The following is a 22,294-nucleotide window of genomic DNA, read 5'->3' as shown; positions in this document are numbered from 1 at the left end:
CCATGCCAGAATTCCATAATTAAGATATGGTAGAATTAATGCACAATACAACATGGATAGCGCCTGTGCTGGAAGAGCGTTTTTAAGCTTATTGATGACTCCAATATTTCTTGCCACAGTTTTGCAAATATTGTTGATATGAGCATTCCACGTAAGCTTGTGATCAATAGTAAGACCTAAGAATTTTGTTGTTTGCACTTCTTTGATTTCAGTATTATCTAAAAGTATTTGATGCGGTAGATGTTTCAATGAATGACTAAAAAGCATATAATTAGTTTTTTGCAGATTCAATGACAGTTTGTTGGCTTTAATCCAGTTTGTTACTTTTTAAAATTCTGCATTCATAGTCACAAGTACATGTGGATCATGATGTGTAAAGAAAATATTGGAATCATCAGCAAAGAGAATAAATGAGAGAACATGAGATGAATTTTTCATATCATTAACATAAAGTACAAATAGCAAAGGGCCAAGAATACTACCTTGTGGAATTCCACAGGAAACTGGCCTTGTTGGAGATTCTGATTCATTTACTGTAACAAACTGAATTCTATCAGTAAGATAACTCCTAAACCATTGTAAAGCTGTCCCTCTGATACCGTAATTTGATAGCTTACATAATAGTATTTCATGATCTATTGTATCAAACGCTTTTGAGAAGTCGAGGAATAACCCTACGGTGTGATCAGAATCGTCAAAAGAAGTAGATATTTTATTTATTAATGTCAATATAGCATGAGTTGTATTATGTTTTTCTCTAAAACCGAATTGATTATCACATATAATACTATATTTCTTAAGGAAAGCAACTGTCCTTTTATAAATTATCCTTTCAAGAATTTTTGAGAACGAAGTTAACAAAGATATTGGGCGGTAATTACTAGTAATTAATTGGTCTCCCTTCTTGAAAATGGGTATAACTTTAGATATTTTCATCTTCTTTGGGACCTGGCCAAGCTGCAACGATAAATTAAATATATGAAGCAGAGGATCAGTAAGAGAATGTATAATGTTTTTCACAACTCTATTTGTAATGCCATCATAACCGGGAGTCTTTTCTGCTTTCAAATTAAATACAATCTCAAGTAATTCTTCTCTATGAACTGGAGTAAGAAATATTGAACTTTCATTTTGTTTATCCAAAAAGTCCTTAAACGAATTTTCTACAGGCATAATATTTCCAGCTAACTTTGGTCCAATTCGAGAGAAATATGTATTAAATTCATTTGCTATAGATTGAGTATCTTCAACCATATTTCCATCTACACATAATTTATGAACAGCACTAGAGTTGTTAATTTTGTTTAGGGCCCCATTCATTGTTTTCCATGTATTTTTAAGGTCGTTTTTATATGAATTTAATTTTTCTGAATAAAACCTCTTTTTTGCTATTCGGAGAGTAGTTGTTAAGGTATTTTTATAAGACGTGTATCTATTCCTTGAAATATCATTTGGATTTGATATATAAGAAACATACAGATTATTTTTCCGATTTATAGACCTTAATATCAATTTTGAAACCCATGGGAGCTTTGGAACACGTTTATAATCGTAATTTCGATATTTCTTTAAAAGAATCTAAGCAGTCATTGAAAGATTTCAAAAATATGTCAAATGAGTCATCGACATTCACATTCGAGTTATAAACGTCAGACCAATCAACAGAGCTTAAATCTTCTTGAAGGCGTTCAATATTTTTATCACTAAAGTTGCGACAGATCCTATATTTCTTTTCCATTTTTGCGAGTGATTGCATTGTTTGGATATGGTTAAAAATAAGAAAATGATCGGATATGTCTGTCGTTACAATGCCAGCTTTCGGAAGAGGATGAGAGTTACAGAATATATTATCTATAAGCGTAGCAGAATGATCAGTAATACGGGTTGGTCTAGAAATAATAGGCAAAAAAGTAGAAGATAACATTAATTCAAGGAAATCATTTGTTAAAGAGTGATTACTGGTCAAGAGATTAATATTGAAATCACCAGTGATGATACAATTGTTATTTATCAATTCTCCGTTTTGCAAAAGTTCATTAGTAGCAAGTAAAAAATCTTCTATACAAGAAGTTTGAGGAGGTCTGTAGATGACACCTATTAGAGTTTTCTTATCTTTTTGAATTTTTACTTCTACAAATAAGGATTCGATGATTTCATTCATATATTCAAATTCATGTCTAATTGCATAATCAAATGAAGACGGAATATACAATGTTAGTCCACCTCCAATTTTATTTTTCCTATTGTTTATAACAATATCATAATTCGGGAGGGTGCATAAGGAATTTGGGGTTTCCGTGAACCAAGTTTCAGTAAGAGCAATAATTGGGGGATTGGCAAACTGTGTATTTTCTAATAATAATCGTAATTTCTCGAAGTTTTGGTTAGCGCTTCTTATATTCAAATGCAAAATAAAAACATCATCTTCTCCAATCAATTTAGCATAGTCTTTGAATGAATTTTCTGTATAATATGGATAAGAGGAAAGATTGTATGCTTTATCATGAATATCGAATTCAACTTGAAGTTCATCAAAATTATTTGTAAGAATATCAGTAGAAAATCTATCAAATGGAGTATGATGATTTGAGATAACATTGCTTTTATCTTGATGATTTAGTAATAAGAAATCATCATTATTCAGATGATAAAAGGGGAAATCACGCATATTATCCACCATTGTGAAATATAATATATTGCCATTTTAAAACAAAATCTTTGTAAGCTAAGCATATAAAGCATTTTTTAGATTTGATACCATCATGACCCAAAATTCGAGTTCGGAAAATACTACAGTTGTAATAGTTAACAAAATAAAGATTATCTAATACAATTATTAACGGGCGATGAAGAATATTTGCACACAAAAATAAGTAAAATGACCTCCATAAAATGTCTGGTATTGAAACATTATTGAAAGGGCAGTGAAGGAATGCAAAATATACCACGGAAAATAACACAGATATTGAACAATGCGAAAAATTTTGGGACGAGAATTTCATAATAAATTAAAAGAATACTGGAAAATCGAATAACATGGAATGGATGAAGGATAGTCCTACTACAGTTTGGAAAAGTCCTCTCTGGAATGAATGATGATGGGTTGACACTTCTCATCCTTCCTTACATAGATTCGGCCATTCTGGGTCCACAAGAACTTGTATCCGGCATCTCGGCGGGCCTTGTTGAGATCTTTCATTAGCTCCTTAGTGGAAGCGATCAAGTTTTCATTGAGGTAGATCTTGCCATCGCTGTTGTATCCAAGATCTTTTGTGCTGAGGGTCTTCAGCTTTCTTCTTCCATCATACATGATGTTCCGAGCACGTCTTGTGGTGAATCGCACGATGATTGGACGGGCTCTGTTATCAGCTTGGCGCTTGGAACCCAGCCGATGAACCACATCGAAGTCGGATGCTGCAAGCTCTGGGCTGATGTGTTTTGCAATATTGAGTATGATCCTTTCAGGAACCTCTCCCGGTCGTTCTGGTACACCTGCCACCTCCAAGTTGACTCTCCTGTGGTACTGGTCAAGATCGTTAAGCTGGAAGGTCAACTCACTGAACCTCTTCTGAAGACAGATGTTCTGCTCCCTCAGTTCTCTGTTCTCCTTTTCAATATTCTCGGCCTTCAACTTCATTTCCTCAAATTTCTCGTTGAGGAACGACAGCGAGTTGACAATGCTACTTTGTCCCTCTCGTACACTGTCGATCGACTGCTCCAAAACGGTCAGCTTAGCATTCAAGGAATTGGAGAGTTTCCCTAGCTCATCCTTGATTAGTGATAGAAGATAGCTCTCATTCGTCTCTACGTTATCACCAAAGCGGTCTTTGTCGAAAATCGGGGAATCAAAACCGCAGTATCGTCCTCGACTCTGGACAAACGACATATTTACAATGTTTCGTCAGCTTCGAATCTTAGGACAATCTGCTGTTCCTGCTCACCAATTTTCGACAATGACCTCTAACCCGTTCATTGTGATTTGACGGGCATTCACAATATATTTTAAACGATCCTCGCTGGTCTAATAACGATGATGATGATCTCATTAACATCACTGATGGGTGTTCATCATTATGTACTGCTCGTCTGCAAGTGTGGTTAGATCCATTTTCATTAAATTTGATTCCCTTTCGTCTTAAAATTCGCTTTCTTTTATTAAAGGTTACAAGATTATATCAATAAAAAAAAAATGGAATTCCCATCAAACAAATTTCCTCTGTAAGAACAATTGGTTAGATCCATTACTTTGTTTGAAAAAGGTCTCAGATCCACTTCAGAGCATTCCGAGAAAATCAAATGTTTTGATTTCTCGTGTTATGCAACATATTCAAATACGCAGAAAATTTGTGAATACCCGAATGTATGAATGTAAAATTGGTTCTTAAAGAGTCAATAACCTCAACCGGTCTTTACAGTTGGCAAATAATTTTTCCCCAAAATACATCTTTGTGGAACTAAACCCTTTTGCAGACAAAATTAAGGAGTTGAGCTATGCTGCTACCTGTGACATGTGTGAGTCGTCAATATTTTTTTTTTTGCTCTTCATGGTTGGAAATTAATCAGAGTGAAAAGAAACATTTTGGTTATGCTGGAATGCACTTGTACTTGTTCATAATTATAGTAGTTACTGGGGATCTGCATCTCCCTTAAATCCGACTTTGGGGAGTCTTTGCACCGCAACGCAGAACTCTTTCAAGAACATAGGAAATATATTGTCAAATGCCCTTCATGACAATGTCCAACCAGTCTTCGTCGAAAATTTGTGTATCAAAACCGGAGTTTCGTCATGGACTCCGGACAACCGACATTATTTGCAATTTTTCGTCAGGTCCGAAAATTAGGACGAACTACTGTTCCGGTTCACCATTATTCGACAAAGTCCTCACAACTGTTTTTTGTCACTTGACGGACATTTTCAATACATTCACTGTGTCTTAGAATTCGTTCTGTTGGTCGTTGTGGTGCGGGGGGGGGGGCGGGGCGGCGGGGGTCAGTAGGACCTTTCTTTATGTCATTCGTATCCTTACCAAGAATCTTATTACCCCTGTCAGGGTATCCAGCAATCCCCATCGTATGGGCGTGGTCTGCGGTTACCATAATAAGTGTATCACTATCATCCGTCATCTCTAAGGCCTTAGCAACGGCGTCTGACATTGCTATGGTATCTCCAAGGGCGTTGTAGGCGTTACCAGCATGGTGAGAGTGGTCGATACGCCCGCCTAAAAGAGAGAGGGGGTATGGATTATTATATTTTATAATCACGTTTAATAATCTCAAGCAGAAAAAAAAATGAATGATTTATTATCACTGTCATGATGGTTAAGTTTATATATTTTGTTAGATCAAGTGACTCATTCAAAGATTGTCATTTTTAAAAGCATTTTATATTACCTAAAATATGGGGCAGCTGCTCGTGTATGACGTCACAAATAAAAAACATGGAAATTCGAATAACTTTCTGATCTTTGACGGATTTTCATCAAAACTTCACAAGTATATTTTTTCTTATTTTTTTTCTGGTGTTTTTGCAACAAACTTTTCTTTCCCTTTAATAAGAGAGTGTCCGCTCAGAAAGAGCCTTCGTAGCTTTATAAAACACAATATTAGTAAGTTTCGCTGAAATACCTTCAACAGCGAGAAAGAATCCCTTCTCTTCTTTTTTGAGGATCCTGATAGCTTTTTCAGTCATGGCAGCAATACTCGGATCATTACCCTCTTCAGACTCGCTGGCATATCTCATGTGAGAATCTTCGAAGAGGCCTATAGAAGGCGAGAGAAAAAAAATCAGTATCATATCGTTTCTTTAAAACAAATTTTAAAAAATCGTTAGCGAAATGGACAAGACTGAATAATGATTCCCTACTGGAAAACCACAGTCTCCCATGGTGTGTTCACAGTGTGAAACGCAATGTTAAATCACATCCACACTGTTGAATTTGAGCATTTTAACAGTGTGGATCACATATTCACATAGTCAACCATGTGAACAAGATGTGAACAGTTACACTGTCGAGGTGTCCACAGTGTGAAAATATATTCACACTATTAAATTTGAGCATTTTAACAGTGTGGATCTAATATGCACATAGTCAACCATGTGAACAAGATGTGATCAGTTACACTGTCGAGGTGTCCGCAGTGTGAAAATATCTTCACACTATTGAATTTGAGCATTTTAACAGTGTGGATCACATATGCACATAGTCGACCATGTAAACAAGCTGTGAACAGTTACATAGTAGAAGTGTCCACATTGTGAAAATATCTTTACACTGTTGAATTTGAGCATTTTAGCAGTGTGTGTCACACTATTGAATTTGAACATTTTAACAGTGTGGATCACATATGCACATAGTCAACCATGTGAACAAGATGTGAACAGTTACACTGTCGAGGTGTCCACAGTGTGAAAATATCTTCACACTATTAAATTTGAGCATTTTAACAGTGTGGATCACATATGCACATAGTCGACCATGTAAACAAGCTGTGAACAGTTACACTGTCGAGGTGTCCGCAGTGTGAAAATATCTTCACACTATTGAATTTGAGCATTTTAACAGTGTGGATCACATATGCACATAGTCAACCATGTGAACAAGATGTGAACAGTTACATAGTAGAAGTGTCCACATTGTGAAAATATCTTTACACTGTTGAATTTGAGCATTTTAGCAGTGTGTGTCACACTATTGAATTTGAACATTTTAACAGTGTGGATCACATATGCACATAGTCAACCATGTGAACAAGATGTGAACAGTTACACTGTCGAGGTGTCCACAGTGTGAAAATATCTTCACACTATTAAATTTGAGCATTTTAACAGTGTGGATCACATATGCACATAGTCGACCATGTAAACAAGCTGTGAACAGTTACATTGTAGAGGTGTCCACAGTGTGAAAATATCTTTACACTGTTGAATTTGAGCATTTTAACAGTGTGGATCACATATGCACATAGTCAACCATGTGAACAAGATGTGAACAGTTACACTGTAGAGGTGTCCACAGTGAGAAAATATCTTTACACTGTTGAATTTGAGCATTTTAACAGTGTGGATCACATATGCACATAGTCAACCATGTGAACAAGATGTGAACAGTTACACTGTCGAGGTGTCCACAGTGTGAAAATATCTTCACACTATTAAATTTGAGCATTTTAACAGTGTGGATCACATATGCACATAGTCGACCATGTTAACAAGCTGTGAACAGTTACATTGTAGAGGTGTCCACAGTGTGAAAATATCTTTACACTGTTGAATTTGAGCATTTTAACAGTGTGGATCACATATGCACATATTCAACCATGTGAACAAGATGTGAACAGTTACACTGCCGAGGTGTCCACAGTGTGAAAATATCTTCACACTATTAAATTTGAGCATTTTAACAGTGTGGATCACATATGCACATAGTCGACCATGTTAACAAGCTGTGAACAGTTACATTGTAGAGGTGTCCACAGTGTGAAAATATCTTTACACTGTTGAATTTGAGCATTTTAACAGTGTGGATCACATATGCACATATTCAACCATGTGAACAAGATGTGAACAGTTACACTGCCGAGGTGTCCACAGTGTGAAAATATCTTCACACTATTAAATTTGAGCATTTTAACAGTGTGGATCACATATGCACATAGTCCACCATGTAAAAAAGCTGTGAACAGTTACATTGTAGAGGTGTCCACAGTGAGAAAATATCTTTACACTGTTGAATTTGAGCATTTTAACAGTGTGGATCACATATGCACATAGTCAACCATGTGAACAATATGTGAACAGTTACACTGTCGAGGTGTCCACAGTGTGAAAATATCTTCACACTATTAAATTTGAGCATTTTAACTGTGTGGATCACATATGCACATAGTCGACCATGTAAACAAGGTGTGAACAGTTACATTGTAGAAAATATCTTTACACTGTTGAATTTGAGCATTTTAGCAGTGTGTATCACACTGTTGAATTTGAGCATTTTAACAGTGTGGATCACATATGCACATGGTCGACCATGTAAACAAGCTATGAACAATCACACTGTCGAGGTGTCCACAGTGTGAAAGTATCTTCACACTGTTAATTTTGAGCATTTCAATAGTGTGATTCACATAGTCGACTATGTGAACAGTTACACTGTAGAGATGTCCACAGTGTGAAAATTTTTTCACACTGTTAAATTTGAGCATTATAACAGTAAATCATATAGTCACACAGTCCACTATGTGATCACACTGTGAACAAATTGCGTGAAACTGTTCTTTCCAGCAGGGTTATATCTCTCTTTTTCTCTCTTTCTAAAATTTTGTTTGGTAGATTTCTTTTACCTGATTGTTAAAGCATTCATGCTTGTAAGCAAGCAACCAGAGGACCGACGCGACGGCTTAAGGTTTTCTCCGAGGGACCTGATAATGAGGATTAATGCCTTACCAAAGGGCACTAACGCACCAAGTGGGAATCGAACCCAGGTCACCAGAATCCAAAATCCTCGCTCTACCGACTGAGCTGTCGCGCCTCCCTTACATTTAACACTCCAGTTCATATTAGATAAAATGCACACCCCCCCCCCTCTCCCACTCCTTCCCCCTCTCTCTCTCTTGTAATTTCTCTCTTGTAATTATATTTCGTAATTGATATTAGATGGAATTCTCAATAAAATATGTTGAAAAAATTGTATATAAAAACATATCTATGATTATTATAATTGTGAACTTATGATACTTTTCCAATGCAACCTTTGGAAGAAAAATACGGACAAAAGGGAATTGAAAGGGGCAATACTCGCCAAAGAGAAAGTCTGTGGTGCTCTCCTCAACAGCGTCAAATTGATCCTTATTCCAAACGTAGACAGCGTTGTCCTTACCATCCCTCCATTCCTCAGTAAGATCTCTCCCGTCAGTTCGGTATCCGCCTTCACCTTGATCTTCGGGACTGGGTTCAGAAGCGTTGTAAAAGTTTCCCCTTCCTCCTCCTAGGATTACCTTCAAATAACGACATAAGTTTATCATTGATGATGATGATGATGGTGATAATAATAATGTTTGTTTGTTCGTTTGTTTTATTCATTTCAATACGGGATAAAAAAATAATAATAAAACAGAAAGATAATGATAATAGTGATGATAATAATGATAAAGATCCATTTTGCGGATGGGGTGAAAGTCCGAATTAAAGAACGTGTATGAGTGAAAGCATCTTAATGCCACTATAATAATACTTTTCAATGCATTTAAAAACGTTTGCGTTGTATATCATGAATTCTTCAAATTATCAAAATAATCGGGGAGAGGCAGATGGGCAATATAGCCCCCCCCCCTCCCTCCCCAATGATCGACGCCTCTGTGTGGGCCTGAGCCACTGATTTCCTTTTTTCCGGTTAGTATGGGGTTGAAAAAACTCACCTTGATAAATGCGTTGTCTTCGATGAGTTGGAGGGCGATGTCCTTACAGCCCTTTCCGTCTTCATTATCTTCAGCAATGTCAAAATCAGATTCCCAATCTCTACTGGCTGAATGTGAGTATGTAGCACCGGGCGTGGCATGGGTGATGCGAGCTGTACTTACGATACCCGTTGCTTTCCCTGTAAAACACAGAACACTCTTGTTTCTCATGCAGAACAGTGTCAATTTTGACTCGGAATGGCGCCTGCAGCTGGGATCAACTCTGTTCGATGGGAGTCAAAATGACTCGTTCCTGAGTTACTTTTGACTCTGAATTGAGATCGGACTCTGAGTCGCTATATAGCTCGGGGTAGATTTGTTAACTCTGATCGACAGGAGTCAAATTGACTCCCGCCTCTTCCATGACCCCCCCTTTCAAACTGACTCTTTTCTATTCCAGACATGATTCATATTTATCTGAATTGAGTGAATTAGATTGGAATCTGAGTCAATTAAACTCGGGGTAGAGTTGACACCCAACTGGCACCATTCCCAGACAAAGTTAACACCGCAGAAATAAGAGTGTACAGGTCAACAATAATAGTTATTAAAATCAGAGTTCATTTTGATGTTAGAATAAATTGAAAAGATAAAAAGAACAACTGTAAATTCAGTGACTATTCGATTTGTAATTCTTGAATTCAATTAAAATCAAATTTAATGAAATTCAGGAATTGTAGATTCAATCAACAATGACCGATAGGATTGGTTGAGCAACCAATTTCATTTTTGAGAGTTCAAATTATTGATGTGTAAATCGTATGTTTTGCATGACATCTGTGTCTGTTATGTAAATCATAAAATGTATAAACAAATTTAGAATAAAATTAGAATCGTTATGCATTGTGGCTAAATAAGATATTTGTTTAGCCCAAATTTGAATTTCCACAATTTCCTTATATAGTTTTCATCATAAAAACATTTTTTGCATCTTTTGCAAAGGGTTTTGCGTTTCGTTCACAAAGGTGTTAAGGAAAATTCTATATTCTTCCTTTTCACCCGACAGTGCTGACTGTAAATGTTTATTTCTTTTTGGGTGGTTCTTTTCGGCTTTATTATAAGTCCCAAGGGCGGATTCAGGCTTTTCCATGGGAGCATTTTGTTCAGAAAATTTTGACAACCTAAAAAAGAAAGATTTTTACCAGCAAAATCGAGGTCATTTGTTCAAGAAAAAAAAGACAAGCAAAAAAGAATGGTCCCCTATTGCCTGTGCATTGACACATTCCAGTGAATTTTTTTGTGCCTCTCAAAAGTGGATCCGCCACTGACATGTCCCTTTTTATACATATTTTCAACTTTATTCAATTTCATGGGTCATACTCTGTATGTCAACCATGGTGGATTTGGAAGGGATTGCTCCACACCATCAACCGATGCCTTTATTTTGCCTTAATAGTTTATTCTAGGGAAAAAACATTATTATTCTAGTACATGTTATAGCATTAGTTAAAATATTACTAACAGGAAGAGTAGGCCTACACATGAAATAGAATCGCCGAATAATCTACATATTTTAAGTGAGTTGTTGTTTAACATCTTCACATCTTAAATCAAATGCACTAATTCAAAACATGCTTTCCTAAACGAGAATTCGTTTGACTAAACAGCTGCCACGCCATGCAACATCTGATTTTGAATGCCCATTTCTTAATTTCCATGCACCTACTTAAAGGACAATTCCACCCTAACAAAAAGTTGATTTGAATAAAAAGAGAAAAATCCAACAAGCATAACACTGAAAATTTCATCAAAATCGGATGTAAAATAAGAAAGTTATATGCACATCCTGGTCGGTATGCAAATGTGGGAACTGATGACATCACTCACTCACTTTTTCTTTTGTATTTTATTATAAAAATATGAAATATTCTAATTTTCTCCTCATTGTCCTGTCAAACAAAGTATTATTTCTCACTGAACATGTGGAATTACCATTGTTTAACATTATATGGTTCAGTAGAGTTGGTCCTTATTGTCAAATCTGTAAAAATTGAAATATTGTATAATTCAAACAATAAGAAACAAAAGAAATAGTGAGTGAGGGACATCATCGATTCTCTCATTTGCATGTGACTAAATTGTGCATATAACTTATTTGTGAAAAATAAGCGAAACTTTAAAATGTCATAACTTTCTTATTTTACATCCGATTTTGATGAAATTTTCAGCATTATGCTTGTCTGATTTTTCTCTTTTGATTCAAATCAACATTTTAATGAGGTGGACTTGACCTTTAACATGTGAATAACACATCTGAAAAGAAGTTGCAACTATAATGAATTCACAAGTGGAAAAATTAATTTGAATGCCCATTCCTTAAATTGCATGCTCTTAAAAAAAATAGGTGATTCTCTTTGAAGAGTGTTTTGCAGAGATAATGAATCCACATGCTGATTATTTAAATTCTAGTGACTTGCTTGATAATCATTTTGCGCAGAAATTACATTCAAGTGAGAAATAGTGAAATACAATGACAAGATGTTTAAACTATTTTTTTGCAATTGTTTAAACTGTTTAAACAACTTGTTTAAAAGGTTTAAACAACTTGTTTAAAAGGTTGAAACAACTTGCTTAAAAGGTTTAAACAGTAGTTGTTAGAGTGACGGGCATGAACAACGTGCTTAAAATTTTAAAAGCTTTTTTACAGTGTTAATGATCTACATTTTTTTTACAAGGTATGCATGTTAGAAAGCCATCGATTGTGAAGGCACAGGGTTAGCAAACTGATGTTTTAAGAATTTTGCTACACAGAATAAACAGCCGGTGTAATTAACAGTTGTAGGCCTATATATCTGTTTCAATATGAAGTCTAGACTATTTTATACTTTGCTTTAATGCAATGTCTATTCGACTATGCTAATGCGGCTTGATACGATAGTCTAGGTGTGACGGATAAGAAAAAGCTAAGAATAATTCAAAATAAGATTGTAAGATTCATAAATGATTTTGGACCAAGAGTACGTTTCGGATGTAATGAATTTGAAAAGGAAGAATTACTTCATGTAGATCAAAGATCTAAACGATTGGTATTACTCCACGTGCAAAAGATATTTTACTCGGATACAGATCATAACATAGCAAATAATTTTTCCGTGTATCAAATATCCAAAGGTACGATACTAGAAATAGTAATTTTAATTTTGTATTACCAAAAATGTGAAGGTTATATAGGGAACACTTTTTGTTTTAATGGCATCCAATATTGGAATGCTCTTCCTAATCAATTAAAAGCTGTTAAAAATTTTCCATTAAAGAGGCACCTAAAAACTGGAATCTATTCGAGAACAGTATTACCAGTAAAAATCACATATTTTGTACAGTTGGTTTCTAGTACTGTACATAATGTATAGGGTATGTTAAAATACAATTTTGTTTCATTATATTGGGTAGATTATTGTTTGCTTCAGGTTTTTGCAAATCAATTGATTGATGGATATGTCTTTTTATTTTTTTTACCATGTTCCAGTACTTGTCGTAGTTTATACATTTTGTTGTTACAATATATATATATATATTAATGTATTATACTAACAATAGGACCCGATTGGAAATAAGCCTTTCGGCTTTCATGGGCTATCCTGTCAAGGTATTCCTCAAATTCATAGTATCTCATATCACCTGTGATATACTTGACGAATAAAATCAATCAATCAATACAACCCAGGCCTTGACTTTACTATCAGCATCTCAGCTTGTGTGCGCATGCTCATCGCAAGCGTTGGCTCAGTATGCGCCCTCCACAAATGCCCATCTCCCTTTAAAGAAATATACGAAAAAGAAACCAATAAGAAATTATCTTCATTATTTAAAGCATTTTTTTTCTGTGCAAGATGCTGTCAAGTGCAAAGTGGAGAAAGCATTTCAGAAATTCTGATTTTAAGAAATCAGTTGTTTGAAATTAGATTTTTTTTTCACACCAGATTAGTATGGATACTATAAAATGAGATGAAAGTTTTTAGGTTTTTTTTTTCAACCATGGCTTAAATTTCCTCCGATCAAAATTAATTTATGAAGCCATTTCATGGGGAGGGTAAGATTACCAAGAATAATACTGTTCTTACAAAGGAGAATGATGAGAGGGGTAGATATAGACCACTAACATACAGATGGGGGCTCCCCCTAAAAAAAAAGGTATACAAGGAAAAAATGTAGGCAAAAGGGAAGAAAAGATATATAGAAAAGGTGAAATGTGATTTCATTTGTTGAACATTGGGTAAAGATTCAAATTAGATATTAATTTTTAAAATGCCAAAAATGTTCACTCACTCGCTTCGCTTTTTAGCGAATATAGTACAATTTTGGCTCTTTACACAGTTGGCATAGATATAATTACCGATATTATGGGCCTGAACAAGAACGGAGTCGACTTCGCCACCCTTGCCGCTCTCGCAATCTTTGTATTCGACGCGGTCGTCGATGCCCAAGACTCCTGATTTAGTCTTAACACCTGAAAAGAAGGCTGTCGCTGTACCGGCTGAATCAGGTACCTGGGCATCGGTGTTGTACGTCTGTGATGGAAAGAGGCAATAGATGATTAAGACTTTAAAAAAATTTCCTTTCAAACATAACACACATTTTCATAAATTGAATATGTGTTCTGCCATTCCACAGAGATCAAGACCTCTGAAAGACCTGGGTTAGGCCATTGAAATTGCTTAATCTTACATTAAGTTCTTTCAATGAACTTTCAAAGATGTCCGAGGTCTTACAGGATTCCTGTTTGATCTTGATCTTCGTGGTCTCCATGATCTCCAAGCCTTTTCAAACGGTTCAAAGCAAATTTTCAGCTGTCTTTTATATCTTTCAATGGTCTTTCAGAGATCTTTAATGCAACAAGTGATCTTTCAGAATTCTTTCCACGGACTCTCACTGATCTTTCAGTGATCTCCGCAAAAATCTTGAGAGAATGTCGAAAGATCATGGAAAGACTAATAAGAACTTTGAAAGTTCATAGAAAGACCGCTGAAAGACTGCTGAAATACCACCAAAAGACTGTTTAGAGCCGTTTCAAAATTTTGGGACTCACGAGGACCACGAAGGCCACTGAAAGATCCATCAGGAATCGTAAAAGACCACGGAGATCTTTGAAAGTTGCTTGAAAGATCAAGCAAGTTTTGTGGTCTTACAGTGGTCTTTCAGAAGTCTTGCTCTCTGTGGAATGTCTTTTTTTTATAGGAAAATGGTCTTTTAATGGTATTTCAGCAGTCTTCCAGCTGTCTCGTAATGAACTTACAAAGTTCTTATTAGTCTTTCTATTATCGTTTGACAGTCTCCCAAGAATTTTGCGGAGATCACTGAAAGACTCGTAAGACCAAGAAAAGTCCATAGAAAGAATTCTGAAAGATCACTTGTTGCCCAAAAGATCTCTAAACGACCATTGAAAGATCTCTATATAGGACTAGGTTTTCAGAGTTCTTTGAGGTGTCTTTCGGAGCCATTCCACAGAGGTAACAAATTTCAGTGATTTTGGAGACTGCTGTAAGACCTTGCCAATATAGTCTTTCAAAGGTCCTTCTAAGGTCTCCTCTATGTGGAATGGGGGCCTTAGGCCCCCATTCCAAGGCTGAAAGTGAATTAATAAAAGACTCATCTAATGAAAAAATTACAAGAAACTGGAAGAAAAGATTGCAGGGATATACACAATTGCTCATCCTCCGAAGTCAGGTATAAATTAGACCATGGTCAAACTTTGTTAAAATGATAATGGAAAGCTAAAAAGTTTAAACATTGCTAATTCCCAGTTAGTTATTAATGATTTGAATGTCATAATTTATGAGATGATACCTGTACAATCGGCTCTCCATAGTTAAACCCCCACTTTAGACCAAATTAAAGTTCAGAACACAGGCAAATAAACGTACATTAAAGATGCCTTTCTCTACGACTAGACTCCTCACCTTTATCAATCCAACATGTGGGAATGTTTCCCAGGCTAGGTTATTCTCCTCCCCGGTCCCACCCCTGAGTTGCCCCTGTCGAATACGGGCTGCTGTTACCGTGGGTACACTCATTCCATCTCCCAGGAAGAAGATAATGTTCTTCGCCTCTCCGATGTTCAGCTTCTGTAGATCAAGAGCCCGGCTGATGGCTTGTCGAGCTTGGCTGTTCCAGTATGCGGCGTCTGGGAACAACAAGCAAAAGGGGTTAGTACGATCACAAGAAGAGGGAATAAGGGTTACTAGACGGGTTCTTGACTGCTTGCAATTCTTGATATCCACATTAGGTAATTTTTTCTCATATTTTGACCAGGTTTTTTTTTTTTTAAAGAGTGGATCAAACTGTTTTTCCCTTGATCCCATGCTCGACAACGTTGAATTTTGTTGCATTTATTTGCATAATTATGTTACCCACCTGATTTTGGTTTGGTCTATGAGAACGCCGTACGAACGATTTTCGACCATTTCGTAAGACCTTCTGACTGCACAGCTTTGTCGATGGCCTTGTCCAAGATTTTTGTTTAACGACGTATGAAACCATATTTTCGTAAGAAGGTCGTACGATCGCCGTAAGAACATCGTAAGAACCACACGAGCTTTCGTAGGATCGAGAGACAATTCTAGAAGGCCTAAATAAATCTTACGATGATCTTAAGAACGCCGTAAGTTGTTCACAGAGGGCGTATGACGGTCTTACGAACTACTATTGGCGGTGCCGTGGCCGAGTGGTCTAAGGCGCCTGAAAAAGTCCGGGGTTCGATCCCCGGCCGCAGCAGCTATGCCAGTGAGCAAGGCATTTAATCTACAATGCTCTTTTATCCTGCTTTCAAATAAATGGGAATGATATATGCATTATTGGTAACTTGGTGTGAACTTGTTTTAAAAAAATAAAAATAAAATAAATGGAAAAAATTGGCGTTTGTTAGGGACGTTTAAATGTACACGAACTACTCGATCCTCTTATAATGACTATAAGATGCTTTCTGAGCAACTATTCAACACTCTTAGCTCTCAGTTCCTGGGACGAATTTTTGATTTGGTATCTTCAAAATTGACAACATAAGCAAATACAGAAAATACTATGTGAAGTTCTAATAAGTGCTAATAATGGAATGCTTAAACTCAAACTTAAATTTGTTCAATGTAGGAGCACCACGTATTGTTAAAGCTATATCATTCCAGGTATCTGGACCAGTATGTCTTATTGACCTATGGGCTAAGGCAGTTAGCGGATTTGATAAATGTAAATTTGTTGAGGTTCTCGTAGGATAATTATGAATAAACGAATTCAAAAGGAACATATGATCAAATGTTAATGGTAATTGGCGACAGTGAAACTTAAACATAAACAAAGCAATTTGAAATTTATGTATATCATCAATTTTTAAAGTCTTGAAACGGTTAAAGAGGGGACCAGTATTTTCATAAAAACTAGCGTCGGCACACAAACGAATAGCTTTCTTTTGAAGTAAAAGGATATGGTGATTTTTTATTTGAATGAGCCCCATACAATATTGCAATAAGTGATATGTGGAAGTAAAATAGAATTATAAATTGAGAGTAATGCTTGAGGAGGTAAATAGTGTTTAACTGTAAACATTATACCTATACATCTTGATACAGACGTCAATATTTTAGATACATGGTCATCCCATGTTAAAAACTCATCTAGAATGACACCTAAAAATCTCACATTATTTTTTTGTCCGATAAAAATCCCACTTATCTTTATTTCTTCTGTATAATGATCAGCTATTGTTTTGGAGTTCTTGAAATCAATATAATATGTTTTTTGCAAATTTAAAGACAATTTATTACTTTGGAACCATGTGGATATTTTGGGCAATTCATTATTCAACATTTCAAAAAGCATTCTTTTATTCGAGTTTGAAGAAATAACTGTTGTGTCATCAGCATAAAGAATATATTGTAATAAGGGTGAAGAATATACTATGTCATTTATATACAGAAGAAATAAAAGCGGGCCCAGAATTGAGCCTTGAGGCACACCACTGGCGGATCCGGGGGGGGGGGGGCACAGCCGGCCCGTGCCCCCCCCCCCCTTTTGAAAAATGAAGACCCTTCTTTTTGTTGCATGTCAATTTTCTTTGGGGACGAAATATTATTTATTTTTTTGGAAAACCTTTTTTTTTTTTTTTTTAAACTGCCCCCCCCCTTTGGAAAATCCTGGATCCGCCCTTGAGTTCAACGTAACTATTTTGCACACTTAATCATGTCATGTTTAGCAAGATGGAATGTATATGCAACCATGCTTCAAAATATTTGAAGCTAACGAGTAAATGATGAAAACTATTTAATCGAAATGTGTAGTCACTGAATGTTGGATTGCAGAATGAGATTTTTTTTTCTTGTAAAACTGCACGCATTGTAACCAAGAATTCTTATAGCATTTCCATTAATCTGAATATGAGATCAAAGAGCACGTTTGTTTGAATGTCTTGCTCACGGGCAGAGGTGCTGGTCGTGGCCGGGGATCGAACCTCGAACTCTTTTGTGTCTATGGTCCATCACCTTATAAGCCACTCAGCCAAAGCACCTCCAGAAAAGCAGAAATCGATACAGAATATAATACGGAACTGATCCTTTTCAGACTACAGCAAGAACTGCGGAGGGGGGGGGGGGGTGTTTGCAGGTCTTTTACCATGTTCACACCCTTTAATTCAGTATACATCCATTGTCATTCTGATACTAAACATTTGCTCTGATACTAAACATTTTTTTTGTCTGACTTTCGCAGTGTCAGAGTACATATAAACTTTAAATATTTACATACGAATGTTTATACAATACAGACTATATCTAGGATGACTATTGGCATGTTTATATGAAACAAACTTCCGCGTTCAAAACGTCACTTGCCGTGGAAAGGACGGCATCTTTCGCGTCTGCGCTGCAAGATCAGTGATAATACCTTGCTAGCACCCTCACAACCCGCATGCAGTCAGATTTCCCTCCCGGACCTGCATGATGTAAACGCGGTAACTACACGGAGATGGCAAGAGTTAGCACGGAGGCATCACGGTCTCATGAAGAAGCGACACGCTAAAACTGCGGTGATGCGGAGTAGAGGGTGAAAGCTGAATCCACCCTCCTTTTCGGGGAGTTTCGTGTTACTACCGCACCAATCGCGTTAGCGATGTGTTCAAAATGTGTTGAGAATGTAACTCACATCGCGCATATATATCTTTTTATACTTGAAGCCCCCGCACCTTAGAAATTACTATTAAAAAACACCACCCATACAAAGTTGGTCTGTGTTGACCATATGGGTATAGAAGGCATATGTACAACTCACAAATTTTGTTCTTACTTTAAAAATGACACTAAAATATCAAGTCATTTTTCGAAGAAAGATATATTTTTCTCATGACGACTTGTAACAAAAAAAAATCTGACTCTGTCCTAGGGAAAAGGGTAATATGGAATGAAAACCCGGCAATTCCTTTTCAATGCAATCATGGCATAGCGAGCGAGGAACTTTTCACTCTTTTGTCATTTTTTTTGTCATTTATTATAAATTTGAGATGTGCACGAATAATTTTATCCCATCTTTTCAAGCATCAATAAATTTCGTATTCCATATGCATTAGCTTTCAAAATCTTCACCATCATGACCATCGATTTCCTTATTACAAAGTAATTCTATTATCTTGGTATAACTGAAAACAGATAAAGTTAGTTTGCGGGTTTTAGTCCGTCAAGTAAATAATCCTACACTCTTAAAATTTATATAGGTGGGCAAAAAAAAGGTCAAACTTTTAACCAACTCTGGGCAACATACTGTCCACGCAACTATCGTTTAAAATCTGCCCAAATTGGGTAATAAAAACTAATAGTTGGGTAATACATTTGCTCAATTGGATAATAATTGCCGAGAGTATATTTTTTATCAGTACACTCTCATCTCTTCCCATCCCTTTTATGAAGTAGTACTGTTGTGCTCTCTTTGGTACCCATGTTCTTCATGTTCTTGGTGATAATTATGATCCTCTCTTCATCGGTACGACCTTCCTCATTTATTATCTTACCTCTGACCAATGAGTAAATTATTGTTGATTAAACACTGCAAAACGCTTTCAAAATTAGCATGTTGTTTTAGACCGTCATTCTACAAATTATGCACTGTGTAAAGATGTAAACTAGTTGTCTAAAATCTTAAAGAAGATGTTTAACAAAATTAATAATTTATTTAAAAAAAAAGGGTTTTCAAAAAATAAATAAAAGAACTTGTTGTGACGGGCATAAACAACGTTCGTATTTCTTTAATACTGTGAACAAATTTTGAAGTTTGATCGTCCTCGTCTTATCTTTTTACTATGATTTAACACATTTTAATAGTGCGATTGCGATATTCAAAACTACCCCCTAATTTCCTTTAAATTTGGGCCCATTGTTTTAAACGACGGGAAACATTTCTTTAGGTTTGCTCACAACGCTTGCTCGTAATGATATTAGATTTAGTTTTATTCTGTCTCTCATATGATAACACTCCTTGCAACATTCTGAATAATAAAATTCACTTCAATCGCTCCCACAATACATGGGTCATTAGGTCGAATCGAAAAGTATAATGTTTATAATAAATAAGTATCGTTAAAAACTTAAAACATCAATCGAATTCAATTCAATTCAATTCAATTCATTTTATTGTCATGTATAAAAAACACAAAAATTGTCCTCGGACTCCTTTCTTAACAAAAAGTGCATAAAAAAATAATAATCATTCACAAACTATAAATACAATACATCAAAATAATACATACATGTAGTATAAATATATCAATAAAATAAATATACATAAATATACCCTGTCTGCATGCTTGAGCACCCACGACACGACACCAACCACTGACCCACTGTATGAAACAAAGTGTCACCACAGTGGAACAATGCGATCTAAGGTGGGTACTCAAGCATGCAGACAGGTACCAGGAGCTATTAAGTGGATACATGAATACATTAAGTGAATAAATTAGATTAGAATAGTATTGTCTGTTATCTCACAAATTTTGCATTATAGCACTTTGATGCCCAAGGTATAAAGGACGTTCTGAACCTTTCTGTTCTCACCCTTGTGAGTCTAATGCGACCAGATCTGTTAAAGACTAGCTCCCCATGGAGCGGGTGAGTTTCATCTTCAACAATGGCATTGAATTTTGAACATATCGCCGATTGTACAATTTCTTCCATCTTTGTTAAAGAAATCCCAGTGATCTTGCTTGATTGTGAAACTATCCTTGCCAATTTGGTCTTGTTTTTCTCTGTTAGACCACTGAACCAGACAATCGAGCAAAAACATAGCACAGATTGGATCACACTCTGATAGAAGAGTACTAGGGTCTGACTTCTCATGTGAAAAGATCTAAGCTTCCTAAGGAAATATAGGCGTTGGTTGCCCTTAGCATAAATTTGTCTTGTGTTTTCGACCCACTTGAGTTTATTGTCTACAACCGTTCCAAGATACTTATACTCGGACACCTGTTCAATACCATCATCATGAACATATACAGGTGAATGTGGATATTCTCCCCTAGTCTTACGAAAATCAAAAATCATTTCTTTTGTTTTTTGGGTATTGAGTTCCAATGATGTCTGTTCTGTCCAGGACACAAACTCTTCGATACAGAGTCTATATACCGTTTCATCATTATCTCTGATCAGTCCTATGATACATGTATCATCTGCATATTTAATAATATGGCAAGATGGGGCATGTGAGGGCGGGTTACACAGACTCTGGGTGCCGGTCAAAATGGTAAAGAGATACGGAGACAACACGCACCCTTGCGGAGCCCCTACATTCAAGCTTCTCTCGCCTGACACGGTATCACCAACACGAACAGTTTGTGATCTGTTTGTCATAAAGTCACCTATCCAACAAGATAAATGAGGATTCACATGCATGGTATTGTGTAATACCTCAACCAGATACTGTGGTACAATTGTATTGAATGCTGACGAGAAGTCAATGAACAATACTCTGACATAGGTCTTAGCCTCTTCCAAGTGCTTACAAACTGTGTGTGTTAAGAATGCAAGAGCATCTTCCACACTTCTGTTTCTTCTATATGCGAACTGGAGAGGGTCCTGATAGTCTACAGTCTCTTTCATCAAGACTTCTTTCACTATTTTTTCAAAGCACTTCATGGAGTATATCTTACATCTTTTCAAGTTGCCCCTGTTTTTGTTTAATAGAAAAAGCCCCCCAAAATTGTAAATTTCAGCTCAATACACTGACAACACCCCTCCCAGTGCTCGGACCGGATTTTACACCACTGACAAAGGGCGTCATATAGGCCTATAAAGTTCTATATATATATATATATATATATATGCATATAAAATAAGCTATGTCATGTTTATGCTACTCACCTTGCCCGTATACAAAGCTTAGCGGCGCCAACAAAAGTATAACAATTGAACATTTCAGCTCCATTATTTCTTAATTAGAAGAGACAATAGCTGTGCTGATAATGATCCTCCACAAACTCGGAATAAACCCGATGAAACCGTACCCCTCTTAGATTATTTCTTCTGGTTCTTATGCCAACCATGTGATTGCCATAAAGGGAACATGCGTGAGGATACTCCCTTTGTCGTTTTGTTTGGTCTTTGATACTATTATGCCACAGCCACACCAACGATACCGATACCAGACCGATCAATGCTGTTACGCTATTCCGATCGTAGTCTCATCGGTCGGTTTGGAGTCGGCTGCGTTCGTGTGACGGTCCCATTCGAGAGAATAGATACAGAGATCAGAGTCCTGCGTTATATAAGGCTATTAATCTAACGCGTCGAAAAACAGTTACGATTAAGAAGCCAAAATTAGATATCAACAAAAATGGTAATGACTTGGTGTTGGTAGAAACCCTACGTTAATG

At 36.3% G+C, this 22,294-nt stretch overlaps 1 protein-coding gene across 1 annotated transcript in view; it reads right to left on the bottom strand.

The window, feature by feature from the left end:
* Positions 1–22,294, bottom strand: part of LOC129276207 (alkaline phosphatase-like) — a 29,339-nt gene extending 7,045 nt beyond the window's left edge. The window contains exons 1-7 of the mRNA XM_054912622.2: positions 21,783–22,294; positions 15,351–15,574; positions 13,787–13,961; positions 9,415–9,593; positions 8,799–8,994; positions 5,626–5,760; positions 5,028–5,219 (exon numbers count right to left, since the gene is read on the bottom strand). Coding sequence (XP_054768597.2) covers positions 5,028–5,219; positions 5,626–5,760; positions 8,799–8,994; positions 9,415–9,593; positions 13,787–13,961; positions 15,351–15,574; positions 21,783–21,846 — 1,165 coding nt within the window. The 5' untranslated portion in view covers positions 21,847–22,294. The remainder of the gene's footprint in view (positions 1–5,027; positions 5,220–5,625; positions 5,761–8,798; positions 8,995–9,414; positions 9,594–13,786; positions 13,962–15,350; positions 15,575–21,782) is intronic.

Source organism: Lytechinus pictus, chromosome 14, assembly GCF_037042905.1.
Source record: "Lytechinus pictus isolate F3 Inbred chromosome 14, Lp3.0, whole genome shotgun sequence".
In the NCBI taxonomy this organism is placed as follows: Eukaryota; Metazoa; Echinodermata; class Echinoidea; order Temnopleuroida; family Toxopneustidae; genus Lytechinus; species Lytechinus pictus.
Note: the sequence above shows the minus strand (reverse complement) of the source record. Positions and strands in the feature narration are given on the sequence as shown.